General features: G+C 40.9%; 1 protein-coding gene across 2 annotated transcripts in view; it reads left to right on the forward strand.

Annotated features, from left to right (window-relative positions):
- The window catches only part of lamc1 (laminin subunit gamma 1), a 208,890-nt gene that overhangs the window by 73,590 nt on the left and 119,130 nt on the right, over positions 1 to 16,170 (forward strand). The window contains exons 1-2 of one of the 2 annotated variants that reach the window (XM_087143196.1): positions 3,415 to 3,669; positions 12,329 to 12,517. In XM_087143196.1, the coding sequence (XP_086999322.1) occupies positions 3,576 to 3,669; positions 12,329 to 12,517 (283 nt within the window). In that variant the 5' untranslated portion in view covers positions 3,415 to 3,575. Of the gene's footprint in view, positions 1 to 3,414; positions 3,670 to 12,328; positions 12,518 to 16,170 lie in introns of those variants that run through there. The other variant, XM_022250063.2, reaches the window with a different exon arrangement.

The raw sequence follows: 16,170 nt of genomic DNA on the forward strand, positions 1-16,170 counted from the left end.
ATCCTCATATTTCGTTCCCGAAAGCAAAAAGCCCAATATTAACCCTGTGTTGTTATGTAGCCGCGGACATGGTAATAGTTGTGACTACTAAATTCACTAGTTGCTCACTCCTAGTGTTAACATTTGGTAATGCCCGCTGTGACTAAATAGTGCCCGCTGTGTAAAAATGCCCTGGCACCAGGATATGAGACAGTTTAATCAATCCCTATCCACCCTGAACTGAAGTGCAGTCCCCATCGGTGAAAGAAAGACATATGGTTACAATCAATTTCAAGCACGCATTTTGCGTGTACGCAAAGATTATATGTTTCAGAATAAATTTGTTGTGTGTACTCAGCGTGCTTCACGTCAAATGCGCATTTGCTTGTGCGCCTAATTGGTGAAAGAGCCGTCAGTTTTATTTACAAACATGCCCTCTTTTGTTCAGGTCAGAGTGGATTGGTCAAGACTCTGTGTGTGCAGCGGCTCGCAGAACTGGCCAAATATGCATGAAGCCCATATAAGGACATTCTTCCGGACTATTTGCAGAAGGAATGTACCACAAAATGGATGGGGGTGTTCAGGAAAATGAAAGTAAAATTTTTGAACTAAATCCTTGGACATTTATCATATATTGACTTCTTTTGACTCTCTGGCTAAAATAGTACTGATGAATGGGAATAAACATGTCCTTGGTGTGGCTCGGCTATTTGTCGCATCCATTCTCCTGAGCTGGTCTGAAGCGCGCATGTTTAACACTGGTCAAGCACATATTTATTACTTTATTTAAGAATCCCATGCAGGTACATGTACATGTATTTGCTGTACTTGCATTTAACAAATTATCATGGGAAGCCATATTCGTTAACATGTCGACTGCTGATTACAAGTATACACGTAGTAACAGATGTACTGGATTCTGCCAGTACAAGTATACTTATAGGAAATGTAGGTTTGTGTTGAGTACACTGGCATCGCCGAACACAACAAACACACTGCTTGCAGTGTTGAGGACATACGTGAACATCTGAAAGGTACCTATCAAATATGCGGGCATGCATACAATGCTTGGCAAATGGGAATGCCCCTTTGAAATTATGCCTGGCAGTCAACTACAGTATTTTACTAATAGACTGTCAATCTTGCCAGGGACTGTGCCCACTGTGTTAACAGTATTAGCCATACAAGGTTCATAACAAGCCATTTATTACAGGAGTTGTCAGCTCGTTAGGTTGATCATACCACTGGAAGTAGGGTAGGAAGGATCCCATAATCCCAGTGGTGTATGCAAGTCATTATTTGCTCCCAGTTTGGGTTTTTGTGTCAGTGGATTTGTTTGGGATTTTAGCAGTATGCAAATTGCTAGCTAAATTTATTTGCTGAAATGTTTAATATGTAGGAAAGGTTGTGTAAATATCAACAAGAATATTTCTTACTGTAAATTGCCAAGGCATTTGTATATTTTTGGACCTTGTTCCTGTGGTAGAATGGAAAATTTGGACTCACCTAAATACATGTATTATGTATGTAGCAGTGACTTGTTGCAAAAATGAGGCAGGGTTTTGATTTTTTAGGGAAATTACAGGATAAACATGACCGCATTGACACAAATAATGCGCGCACTCACCCAAGTGTATATTTGCCTTCAACTGGAGACCCCTATTGTTCCTCTTTGTTTGTACTTTAACTTTTTTCGAAGACCACCCATATGTTTTGTACACAGTTGTCAATCGGGGACCTTATTGCCCGCTATGTTCAGGGTCCCCAATTGAATGCAGAAACAAACTCATGCACGCAAAATAAACATGGTGACAGTGACCAAGCAGGTCTGATACAGTGTTGCTAATTGGTTGCTGAAAGGTTCCACTAAAAAGCCAATGTCTGATTTAATTATGTCATTCTACAGGGAAGTCACAGAAATTTAAAAAAAGTCCAATGGGAACATGGCTTAACAATGTTTAAAACCTGATTGCTGGATCCCACACCCCTTTGTTCCCAAAGTCCCTCATCAAGACAGTTAAAGTAACAATTAAACCTTGAAAATCAGTAATTATTAATCCCTTAAAAAGTCAAAATGAATTACTCAAATCCTTTTACAAATTTGTAAATGTGTATGTGAGTTTTGTTTTTTTTAAAGGTTGGTTAAACCATGGATAAAATCACAAAGATGGAACTGCTGAGTAATCCTTGAATACCTTGCTTGAAAGAAAGTGAATAACAGCCACAGTCAATCTATGAAAAATATTTCTGCCCAGAATGTTGTTTTTGCAAAAACAGAAATTTGTTCTCTCTTTTAACAATGGTCGGCTGACCATCATTTTAAAGTTTGCTTTGTTTTACATGCCATATCCATTAACAGGACTTGGTTTTCAGCCGCACGTTATTTTGCTGTGGCAATTATGCCTTTCAGTATACATGGATTTTTGTTTCTGATTTATTTACCGTATTTGTTTGTTTTTTCAATTTTTTATGGGTACCTAGCCTGAAAAAATGGAACCAAGTTTTGATATCAATGGGCGAGTACCCAGTACAGGCCTAGTTTTGTCAAATTTCAGTAATTTTAAAGGTGTATAATTATCACAAAAGAATCCCAAGGTGCAATAATCTACTTCAGGAGACACAAACACAGTGTGTTGAGGCTTAGTTGGGCAAGAATTCTTTCATTTTGAAGTTGGGAAGTAAAAATGTCTTCCTGCTAATAAAAAACATCCATCGTCATGGCAAGGCATTGTATTACTCTATAAACACGACAGCCTACATTCCTTTTATGACAAGAAACACCCACATTCTTAAACCAAAGACCTTTGTCTAGCTGCATCTATAGTGTAACCACATGTCCAATCTTTGATGTTTGTGATAATGTTTTCCAGACCTGAAATTAAACTTTTAATGGATGCCATCATTTTGCATAACACGTTTGACTCCAAGCAGAGAACAAAGGAGAGCTTGGTTCCAAGCATTTGGCATAGACTGTGAAAGCCCAGTGATTTTCAGTGTGCTTTGCAGGGAACACCTGGCTTGCCCATGGTTTATGGTTAAAATGTACTCTTCTTGTCTGCTTATCCACAAATAAAAATATCCTGCAATGGTTTGCAGTTTTTATCTCAGGCAGGAAACAACAAAATGACCTGAATGCCACCTACCAACTTCGTGGTAAAGGAGAAACAGGGGCTAACAAGTGGTCAACCAATTACCAGGCCCAGGTGTTTTCCAAACCCAAGCAGCTCACTGCTGCACTTGACTACAGCTCATTCCTTGTGGATGTATTTGAAAACTTGTCAAACCCACGTCTAATGTTACACTCCCTAGCCCTGCACGGGCCATCAATTAGCCTGTAGGCAGCTGGTTTATTCTCGGTGTGCAACAGCAGCAGGCTTCATTAGTGTATTGCACTGCTCTCTCCATGTGTAACAGTCTGAGCTCTGGAACTAGTCAAACCACAACTCTTTCCTGGCAGTGTTCTGAAGTGAAATTTGCTTCGTAATATCTCTGCAATTTAATGTCTGGGAAGCTTCCCATGTATCATTGCTGGACTTATTGATTGATCAGAAGTTTTACTTCTCTAATGGAATGAGATTAAATTCTATGTTGGCATCATGAAAGTTTATGGGAGCATCACCACCGTTCTCTTTCTTCAGTGTCTATCTCTGGCAGGTGGATATTGGTATTGGGATGGTACACAATGGCAAGGTAAAAGTTCGTTTTTCATTTTATTGCTAGATTTGTCAATACACACATTATGTGTAAAATTTAAAAAAAGTCAAATTTATGCTAGATGGAAATAAGATACTGTATGTAGGAAACTTTATTTGGAAAGGGAAATTTAATTTGCCCTGTAAAACATGAAATGCATATTGCCATTTAACATTGAAGTTTATCACATTGAATTTCAACAATTGAAAATACATGTACCTTATTCATAAAGATTTAAGGAGGGATGTGTTTGTATTTAGTATTTCATAGTTCAAAATCTAGAGGGAAGACTTCTAATTTCAAGCCCCAAATCGTAAGATGGTGAGTTCAGACCGACAATGCATATACATTACAGAATGGTTGAGAGGTCTGCACAACAAATGTGAAGTACATGTAGGTGTGTGAAGTGGCCTGCAGGAACCACATCTTTATGTGGCCAAACATACTGAACAAAGTCACTAATTATTCAAATACTAAAATATGAAACTGCAGTTTACACATGTAACTAAACCAAACCTTCTTGTAACAAAGAATCCCGTTTTCAAAAGACTCATGCTTTCTGTTTTAATTTTTTCCATTTAGAATTATACAGAAGTCCCTTTAAACCACCAGAACAATGCAGCTCAAATCAGGACCATCATTACATCATGTGAATAATATGAAATAAAAATGGTTTGACAAACTTTTCTCAGGTTTGCAATAAAGTGTAAACATATTAATAACACATGGTTGTAAATGATGTACATCAGATTTTAAGTGGTTAATGCACTTATTTACCTACTACAGTATATCAATAAGAATCATGGTTGCACCCCATGTAAAAAATGAAGGGATTTTGTGTATGTTTGCAACTGATATGTTTTTAGTCGTCTCAAAGGTATTTTTCACTGCAGCATCGATTTTAAGGATTAATTTATACTCCGCCTTTATTTTGCATAATTAATGAGAACGGATTACTATGAAAGCATATTACTCCATTCAATTTGTGTCCACAATTCACATGGCCTGAGCAGTGTGTCTGTTACTGCAATTTGTGGTTCTAGTTTTGGTACACTGATGTTGCCTGAGAAAATTAATATGTCTGCAAACAGATCTGAATAGTTATACATGTATATAAATTAACTCAAAGAAGGCAATGTCTAGGTTGGATGGGAATACATTTGTATATAAAGCTACAAGTTTTAGCGTACAGGTACTGCAGTATGTTTCTGAACTTTCTAGAAAGTTTAAAAAACAAACTTCTTTTTTCAAGGATAACCATCAAGCTGAAGTAAGGTCATAATTAGTTTATTAATACTGTGTACATTGACATAGAATACTGCGTTAACATGCCACTTTACATGTGTGTGTGCTGGCATAGTCCTTATTGAGTGAAAAAAAGTTTTTTTGTCTATAATGGGATCCAAGTAAACATACCACGGCCAGATTTCTTATTTTCTTTCACCGTTGGGGTTGCTCTTTAACTAACTTCAACATATTTGACTCCATTGGAAATAAGCTTGTATAATTGACTTTTCTTGGGTTATCCCAGAATGAATCAACCATCTGTTTTCTCTGTATACATGTACAATTGTTACTAAGTTGATTGATTTCTGAGTAAAATAATGTGGTATTGGGACCAGATAGCAGTAATACGGAAGTGGCATCAATTTAGCATTTTACCAACTAAAACAACAGATCTCATTTTATTTTTATTGAAGAAAAAAATTCTTAGGGGTGTAACGATTCACTGATGCATCGGTAATCATGATTCTAAAATGCCACGATACGACATTGCGATATAAAATGTGAATCGCAATATTTGGGGTGTAGGGGTGCTTTTGATAAAATGTGCCGTAAGTTGAAAATAAAGTTAAGCCTAATAGAAATTTAAAATATATAGCTTTACATTTTTAATATTTCCTTCATGTATACTGAAATGACTGATAACTCTTACAAGAAACAGTTTGGATGGGTTTAGCATCACGGACAACTCGCTGCATGTACTTGTACATGATGTAGTCCTACCTGCCAATAGAATGCAAAAGTGACAGTCAGGCATGCATCATGCTGCCAAACATTTACACCGATCTTGGTGTCATGAGGAAATTGGATGCATATCGGACTTTATCCTTTCATTTGTTAAACCACACCAGTTTATCAGGTTTAGGCAGTTTTTCTTCCTTGCGTAAGCACCATTTTTTACACGCAGTGCTATACGATCTTTGGTTTGATTGGCTGTCAATGAAACATCAATATTCACACTTGTCTGTGGGACTCATTACAGCCATTCATGTGTGAACAGAAGTAATGGCTAACAATCTCCATTGTTACTTGCAGTAGCACACATTTCACTGGGAATTTATGGCTTGAAATGAGATAAAGTACATTTTTGCTTTCGGCGAAACGATAACAGTTTCGAAACTTTTGTGGCATATCCGTGAAAAAAATACCACGGTATTTACTAATACCACAGTATTCATTGCAGAAGGCAAATGACGTCATCAAAAAGCAGCGGCGATGCTGACATTCAATGGCAAAACACAAACAACAACAGGGGCCAGCATAAAGGGTTTTTAAAGTCACAAAACCCCCTAAACTTAATAACTATTATAATTTATCTGTCCATTTGATGTCAAATAAATATTATTTATGCGAAAGAATAAAAAACGAACGGTGTTTTTAATACTGATTCTTTGCTCCGTGATTCCTATCTGTGTGGTCACTCGTACACTGTGAAAATCTGCATGTGTACTACAGTCAAGTTGGTACTTGCTGAGACAGTGTGTTCTTGTAATTACGTGCCGGTCACCAGTGGCTGCTCCTCTTAGCTGCACCCTAACACTGTGCATGTGCAATAGTAAGGTGGCTTCCAGAAAACTCTGCGCACTGCAGTCGACTCTCATTATTACAAAAACGGTTGTAACAAAATGCTGATTTTAACATTGTTAAATTTGTTACAGCGAAATCGCATTGTACAAAATTCCTGGTGCAGTGGTACCACGAAAGGTTTTTGTGACTCCGTTGCTTGAAAAACCATTTTTGACGACCCATTCATAAAGCATTTGTGAATTCGCGCGCGGTGGTGAAAACATGTGCAAGGTGCATCACACTGGTTCCCACTGGGCCGAACCATTGCCAATGAAGACATGATGGAATGCGGCAGCCAGTCAATGTACAGTTTCTGCCAAAAAGGGTTGTACGCTCCACTGCATGGAATGAAACTCTATAGTTGCCAGAAGAAAAAACAAAGCCATCACAAATTTTTTCTGCAGGTTCATTCACAAAAATTGATCTCATGTCTATGTTTGTGTTTTCTGTGTTCAGTCATAAATTCAATTTTGAGGTTGTTCTGCTTGTACTCAAGCGAGCATGTTTCCACAAAATTCCCAGCTGCAACACGAGGCTTATCGCCTGCCCCTCCTCAAGCGTCATGCATGCTTACTACATGATATACGCACATCGTTTGTCAGTTTCCTGTTGTCATGACCTGCATAGTGCACGATTAAGAAAATCAGTGATATTTTACATTGATTACACAAAACAAAAATTCCCACCCATTTCCGATAAAAATACGCACCAAATAAGTGCACATGACTATCCTGATACTCGCATCACAAGAGTCCAACTAATCACCCAACACGGAATTATTCATGTTACTGCAAAAGATGTCGCATACCCGCCAATCAGACTGTGTGTTTTCATGACTTACATTTGGCAAGACACAGCTATTCGTTCATGACATCATGCTTCAGCAACTATCTCGTGTGCGGGTGGCCGCGCCACAGTGGGCGAGTGAGCACAGACTGTGGAGCAATCATTTCATGCAGTTTGTGTCAAAAATCAAAAGACAGACGAAAAATTAAACAAAAAATGTCTCTCCTTGACACAGTTTGTGTTGGAAAGACTACTTACATGGATGGGGGCTTTAGTGGATGAGCCTTCACATTCTTGCAGGTACATCCAAGCCTACATGTGCGTGCAGGTTGGTTACTGTTGGCTTCGTCGTCATCCAATGCAATTAAAAGTCTTTTAAAAATCCCTGGATCGATGCTGTCACATATATATATTTTTTAATTTAACATGCACATTAAACATGTTGTCCAATGACAGTGAAGTTTATTATTCTAAACACATCACAAGGTATTTGATTAATCATAACTGAGATCTTTTTGATTAACCACGTTGTCCTCATTTTATTCCAGACTAACTGAAATACAAGCAGTGACAAGTTTTTGCTTCTCTTATCGTTGGTTGGAACGACTGTGAAAACAATTTTAAAATAATCATTGATTGCCGTGGATGTCGAACAGATGCAGACTTATGGAATCATTTTATAGTTTATTCCTGGCTTCTGTTATATAGATTTTCACACAATACTTGTACATGTTGTATATAAAGGACAAAAAAGACCCTAAGAGAGCACAAGGCTAGCACAAGCAGCATTTCACACTTTCTGATCCTCTAATGAAAGTCTTTGGAAAATAAAGTCCACTGCAGACACGGAAGACCAGCTGAATTATAATTCCCAAGCTGTAGGGCTGTGATACATTTGCGTATATATGCCGGTGAGCAATACAACAAGCACAGCCCACAAGCTCATCCCAAAACCACAAATTCACAGCGGGGGATAGAAAAAGAAAATCTTGTGATGGGTGGGTTGATGGCTGCATGCTGAAGTATCATGTTACATCTTACATAAAAAGAGACAATACAAACACGATGCTGAGTGACTGAAACCACAAAGTATGCAGTCACTGCTGTGGATATAATTGTCTGCTTTCATCTTCAGATGGTTGTGGGAACATTCTGAACAAATTAGCCAGAATACCGAGGTATTGAAATTCAATTCGAAATTAGCCGTTATTCATGAATTGTTAGTCAGTATTGTTTGGTATTTTTTAAAAAACGTGGTATTCGGTAATACTGAAATACCGCCCAAGCCAACCCACCCACCCAACTTATTTTTTTTAATGTATTAGGAAGCATAGCTATTACCTTGTTTGGCTAATGTTTATAAACCAGAAACACTTGGAGAAATAAATGCAGTTTTGTGTTTAATTTTCTGACTCACCTTGCAGAAGCGTCTTGTCCTCATCACCTATAAGTTAGTAAGTTATCATTGGTAAGTTACCTAGTGAATTGTTTTAAATTGGCTTTTGTCTTGTTGGTTTCTTTGTTTTTACGATAAGTATCGTGATGCATAACATATCACTACCCAAGTATCGCGATACGTATCATATCATGAAAAAAGTGGTAGCGTTACACCCCTATTAATTCTTATTACCAAAGTTAACAGTGTCTGGACTTGTAATGGTCTGTCAGATATCAGTATTTGGTGGCATGGCCTTTGCTCTTGATGACAGCAATGATGCGCTCAGTGTGCTCTCTACTAGCCTCTGACATTCTATCATTGTCACTGCTGCCCACTCCTGACGCAAAAATTTAAACAGCTCTGCTTTGTTTGATGGCTTGTTGTGGTCTTTCATTTTTTGTTTGTGCTGTATCACAAGTTTTTAATTGGGTTTACGTCCAGTGACTGAGCAGGCCAGGTAATGATCTGGATGTAATGATCTGTCATCCATGCCTTAACTGACTTTGCTGTGTGGCAAGAGGCATTGTCTTGCTGAAAAACCTGATCATTAGAGTTGGGAAACAGGCACTGGGCTCATGGCAGTAGACTTTCCCCCAGAACTTGGTTGTAGGTGGCCTGGTACATCCATCTTTCCCATAATTGCATTTGTGCAGTTACAGTCTTATAGAAGCAGTGCCATATCATCACAGAACCATCACCAAATTTCACCGGAGGAATTAAACATTCAGGCTTGTAGGCTTCCCCAGACCTTCCTCTGACCATCACATGGCCAAGAGTTGGAAACAACTGGAAATGTAGACTCATTGCTGAAGATAACTTTAGCCCAGTCATCAACTGTCCAATTCTTGTGTGCTTTGGCAAATTGTAGCCTGCTCTTCCTCTGCTTCTCATTGATGAAGGGCTTCTTCTTGGCCAGCCAGCTTCCAGGAGTCTGTTACAGACTGTCCTTGAGGAACATCTCACAGTTGCTGAACTTTCCCACACCTTCTGAAAGTCGTTGGAGATCAATCATCGATTTATCGACTGGAGTGGATGAGACAGCATCATCCCTCGCTTTAGAAAGCTGTTTCCTGCCTCTACCTGGCTGCAGCTTTGTGTTTCCATACTCCTCCTGCTTCTTCTAAGTGTAGTTCACTGCATTCTTTGATACATTGTGCCATTGTTGGCATGATTAACTGATAATTTATTTGTTCCTGGCAACTGTCTCAGTATGGGTGAAAAACTAGTGTTTTATAGTAATTTTTCATGACATTTGCATAATTTAAATGACATTCAGATACTGTGCTGACTCACATCTTGACGGCTTTGCTGACACTTGAAAGAACTCCAAAGCACGCTCCACCCACTTTACGCACTCGCATTGATCATGCTCAAACCAAGGAGCCTACCACTCAGAGTGCAACATGTATATGCTTCGCCCATCCTGTGTACCTCACAGGGAAAGTAAAGCAATCTGCAGTATGCACAAATAAACTTTAAAAGTTCCTACAGTTTCCACTACTATATGACAATATGTTTATTGGGAAAAAGTCTTTGGTTTCTGGTCAGGACCTGGCTCCAAAAGTGGTGCAGCGACGCTGCATTTTTTTTTTTACCCTCACTTTTTGGGGGGGAAATGATCTACATATAACACGCAATGTCCATCACAAGTGCATGCACATGTAATGCCAGCTGCAACCAACACTCAAATAAACTGCCCCCTCACTTTTTACTGTTTAAAAGCACTTTCAACTTGTACATATACACAGAACATAAGACACCTCATTTGTCTGGTTCCCAGATGCAGATGTATAATACAGAAATGTTGTCATCTCAAAAAGAGTGCCTGACTAAATGTATGGGGAACTAGAGGGACTCCTTTACTTTACATATTATTCAACTGTACCCCATCAAAAACACATAAAATTATGCACTAGTAGGATTCTAGTCGATTAAGCAAGTTTGGCAGCTTTTGGACACCTTTTTATGTCAAATAAAACATTTTTATTTGGCTGACTTTAAGGTCTACAGCGACACACCTACACTGACCAGAAACTGAAACTTTTTTGGCCTGAACCCTCATTACATTAGAGACTAAGCATAAATTTCATTACGAAATGTTTATTGTGAAATGATGGCAAATTTCAAGGAAAATTTGAAGGTAAAATTCTTCTCTTGTATGCAAGTTTTGAACTGCTCAACCAGTTTTTCACTCAACACATGCCAGAAGTGAGAGCACTCATATTCTTTCAGAAAATATTACAGACAACACGAAAGGGCTTTCAAATGCTTTGTAACTGGTAAAAAATGATGAGTGGTGAATCCGACAGAAACTGAACGCAGACCGAAAATTGTGTGTCATGCGTGGTCGAGCCCAAGATCTGGTGTTCTGTGGACAGTTCGGTCAGAGCACTGCTCTGCATTTATACACATAACTTGGAAATATTGGCCTAATTGAAGTTATTTTTAATCAATAATCTCTTACTCTTTTAATGGATGAGAATTTGTGTGGTCCTGAGAGGTCTGGTACCGGAGTTGTCATTTAACAAAAAAGAGAGATGAGATGTTTGCCTTGGTACATGAGTATTAAATGTGCCCCATGGAGTACATTACCATGATCTTTCCCATGGTTCGGGTGTCATTTCCGCTGCATTGTATTGGAGTGACCTTGGGTACGAGGTTGCACAGCCGTGCTGGTACTACTTGTATGTTAGTTTGTGTATATGAAATGTGGTGTGGGGAACAGTGAAGTCTTATGAGTGCACCCCAGTAAGTAAATACCCGTAGACACCAGTGATAAATCCCTATACTTCAAAATTCTTTTAAAAATACATTTTCAATTTTTTGTTGGTTGACCAATGACTTTTTGAGAAGTTCTCACTCAAGCAGACCACCCCTAAAATCAAGGATATTTCGAAAAAGCATCCTTCTGCAAAACTTCTAAATAGTGCCCCTTTCAAACTGGATTGCATTAGAATTGCTCAGAATTGGAAACCCTAAGTCCAGGCCAGAGGTTTAGTGCCGTATTTCTTCAATTCCCCAATTCCATGGCTCTCAGGACTCCCTAATGTAGAGTATCTTAAGTATAGAACTTTTATTAATGAGCTCGGCAGACATATTTGTGGCCTCTCTACGAGGGTGCCCCCTAATATATTTTCGCTACGAACACCATTTTTGTTAACAGCATTAGTTTGTGTTTTAAGTAAGCCAATTTCGGTTTACTTTTACCATAATAACACTAGTAAATAACAGAATTTTGGTTTGCAGAAAAGGATTTTTCTCTCATTCCAAAAACAACATCAGAAATTGATTTTGTGAAGGACAGTTTCAGTACAAGACAAATACAGTCCATTCTGTACAAGACAACTACAGAAAATTCAAATATTGCATCACTACAGGCATGACTGGGGAGGCCCCACAGTTTCAGATGTTAAATGACAGAATTACATATTGATAGCTTTCAGGAAAAATGTCAAATTTGCCTCGGATTGGAAATCAGATTGCCTCTCTTTGCCTACAAACACACGGGCTATATTATACTGAATGTGAGATGTAGTGTATGTTCTGATTTTGAGGAACTTTTTTTGTATATTTCAATAACAGCTTGTGACTGCAACGGTCGGTCCAACCGCTGCTACTTTGACCGAGAACTTTATGACCGTACTGGGCATGGGGGTCATTGCCAGGATTGTGAGGGGAACACAGATGGTCCAAACTGTGAGCGTTGCCGTGACAACTACTTTCAAACTTCCTCTGATGCTGTTTGCCAACCATGCAATTGTGATCCAGTTGGTGAGTTATTGCAGAAAGTTCAGATAACAAATGTCATTATAATAATTCAGATTGTTTAAAACAACAGTAATGTTTATGTAGTACATGTACATGTATCTCCTGCTCACAGCACACTGACAATTTCACTGGAATTTGAGGTCTATTTGAGCTGAAGGCAGACTGAATAAATTTCAGATCTGGATGTAGGAAAATGAATCTACTCAGACCGTGAAATTCAATCTGAACTTTTGATCTGATTAAATTTCAAAGACAGACACTTTTCTAGGTTCCCTCCCAACATCCCCTGCTTGGAACTTGGGACTCACTTCATTTCATTCCCTATTCATTTCCCTATTCATGCTGCTCATTAACCTAACAATTGCGAATGCACGATAGGGATATTTAATGAGCTAGGGACTGGTCTGGGTGCGCCGCTTGTAGAGGGTGGACAGGTGACTTGGAAAAAATGCATTAATTAAAATCTTTTGATATCGAGCCTAAGTTGTTAGATATGTAATGTGCTCTTGAATAGATTGATTCTGGAGGGAGTGCAATTATTATTATTGTTGTTTCATTGGGTACATTTGCATTTGCTGAGGGATAAATGGCTGTTAGTCCTTTTACAGTAGTCACCATGTGGTGTTTTAAAATATTTTATGGTAACTTATGTCAGGAAAAGTGGAAGTGCAGAAGTGCATTGACACAATCAAAGGCACTTTTTTAAGGTATGCAGAGATCTGTTGAAATAATTTTTTTCTATATACATCTTTTTTTCTTTTGCACAATATTAATGTTAGGAAGTGTAAGGCCTCTGACCTTAAAGAATTTTCAAAAAAACTTTATATTGTTCACAATGAGAGTATGAACAAATTGTGTTCCTGTGTTTGCAGGTTGTGGACTAATGCCATCACCCATATGTGCCACAGCTCATATTATTGGGAAAGTCTAATACCAGGAAACTCAGTAATACCCTCAAATCTATCATACTGCTGTAAACTATACTTGCGCATTTACACTATACATTTTCTGTACTAAATTTAGGGCGGTAAACTACGTAAGAAGTGGGGAAATTGTTGCTATCGTGTGCAGTCCCACTTGTAAATCTTCCAAATTGTATTGTATTGCATAGTAGTTTCATTGGTCTCCTGCATACACATACCCCTGTCCAGCCTACATATGCAAATTTCCCATGTGCCTATTACAATTTGCTGAAAAGATTTGATTATGCATGCTGCCCCCTGACCGACCAAAATGCAATGCGGTCCCGCTGCCATGTTTGTCCTTCTTTTCTCAGCGCCTATAGTTTACGGATGTCTTTTATGACTCCTTGAATTCTCAAGTTCCGTACCTTTCATGCTATTGAATTGACTTGATTCCTGTTACGAAATAAAGAGTGTTTTCCTGTCTATTGGTAAGAATGCTTATTTGCTTATTTCGTTTCTCGCATGCTATGTGTTCTTGTGGTTCTTTTCTGCCTCCCTTTTCTTTTCTGTGCATCATATATAGGTTGGGTTGTGACCTACCATGATGTGTTATGTGGGTATTGCCGTTAAAGGGTTGGAGGGCCCTTTGCTCACTATGTGGTGGGTGCGTTCGAACAATGACGGCCCAACGCAGTTCAGGTCTGGCCACGGAGCGGGGCTTACTGAGCCGCCCCACTCCCCTGTGGTGCAGTTCTGCGTTTTCCGATTAGCAGCCTCGACGAGGAGAGACCCGAGTAGGCCGGGGCTGAAGCACCCCGAGCCTGGATCGTCACAATCAGGCGGACCGGAGTACTGCGAAACATGATCAATACCCTCCTTGACTAGAGAGAACCGGAGTACCATGATTCCTAGATCAAAACAGCCTCTATAAATCAGGTGGACCGGAGTACCATGAAGCCTGTGATCTCTGATGACCACTACCAGGATTGAGGATGCGGTTCCATAATAAAGCCCTTGATCACTGATGACTACCACCCACCTACCCACCACCAAGCCAAGCCTGCTGGTCTTCTGCCGTTGTCTTCTATGCCCACTCCCGGCGCCGCGACCGCTGGCCGCAGTGCGGCCAAACAGTCCAGGGGCCTGAGGTGGTGGGGCCCCAAGGCTACATCGACTCATCGGAATGAGTGGATTTTCCGCATCAATGCCTTTGATCACTATTGTTGGGAGTAATGAGCCATCCCTTCCTTTTATGCTGCAGGTTCCGGGCATTCCTAACTACCGCTTCCCTGGACGGCCCTACCAACCGATGGTTCAGTGGGGCCTGTGGGGCAATGGTCCGCCGTCTGCCCCGGGCCTTTCACCAGCCCCTGCTCACTCGGGTGATATCCGCTCAGAAGTCGGGCCAGTCAACTCCCTCCAGGTGGACAGTGGGTTCCACAGCGGAATCACCACGCTCCACCGCTTCAGTCACGGGCGAGCCTACAACCCTGCATGCTCTCCAGCCTCCCGTTGCCTCGGACGATGGTGCCCCTTCTGGACTGTTACGTCGCCAGTGTTTCCCTCCGCCACAGCTCATCCCCAGCTCCAAACCACAAGTGGATTCCGGTCATGAGCCTACTGATCTTGATCTCGAACGTTCTTCGCAAGAGACGACCGACCTTTCCGGGGATCCTTGTCCGGCCCTTCCTCTGCCCATGCCGGCCTCCAGTCCCCCCTGCTTCGATGAAGTCCAAGAAGCGGCTCCCGTCATCAGATCCTATGCCGACAGAACATGAATGTGCTTCATTCAAGCACCACCCTTCACACGTTGAGTCAGCTGAGACCGTCTTCGCGGAGATAAATGCTGGCACGCATTCCTGCCCAGAGCTTCATCTTATCACTGGTTTCCTCAGGAGGATGTCTCTGTCTTCCTTTCAACCCAACATATTCCTGACGCTGCCAGAGACAAGATCTTGTTTAAGTCTAGCAAGGCGAAAACCCTCCGGGATAAGGACAAAGCTACCCCTGACTTGTCCCTCCGTCGCGTTGATATGGCGTCCCACTTTGGCCTCCGATGTTCGGCCTTTCTTCTTCTATCGGAGTATATTGCCCGGACCTATGAAGAAGACTCTCCGGTCTCTCCAGACTTTGCGGTCCTAGCTTTACGAGGCCTTGATCAGGGACTTAATTCAATCTTCGAACAGTTCTCTCGCATTTTCATTCTGGCCACTTCTACCCACAGATCCAATGCGGTGAATGCCATGGATATCCCCTATGGGTCCGTCAAGAATAGGCTTATGGGCCACCCCCTTCTGGGGGACGATCTCTTTGCTGGGAAGTTCACCGAAGTCCTTGAGTCGGAGGTAAAACGTATGGAGACTGCTAAGAAAATCACACTTTGTGAAACTGCACCTCCACACCGTCAGCCTCCACCACGGCCGAGAAGACGAGCGAACCAGGCACCACCGGCTGCTCGCCCCTTTATTCATCCACTCCGGGTGGCTACTCGGTCACCGGCCCTGCAGTGAGGTCCTCCTACATCAACTCCCAGAAGTTTTCCGCCATACCCTCCCTGCCATGGTTCTTCACGGCCTGCCCCTGGTCCTACCTGGGGAAGGCGTCAGTGACTACTTCCGTTTGCCTTTGGTGGCCGCCGATCCCGAACCTGTCGGCTGCCACCTGGGCAACTTTGTCGGGCTCTGGCGGGAAATCACCGCAGACAGCTGGGTCCTCTCCGCCATTGCTCACGGCTACTCCCTCGAGTTCACG

This window comes from Acanthaster planci, linkage group LG11, assembly GCF_054643075.1.
Source record: "Acanthaster planci isolate LZ-2023a linkage group LG11, COTS_SCS, whole genome shotgun sequence".
NCBI classification, from domain to species: Eukaryota; Metazoa; Echinodermata; class Asteroidea; order Valvatida; family Acanthasteridae; genus Acanthaster; species Acanthaster planci.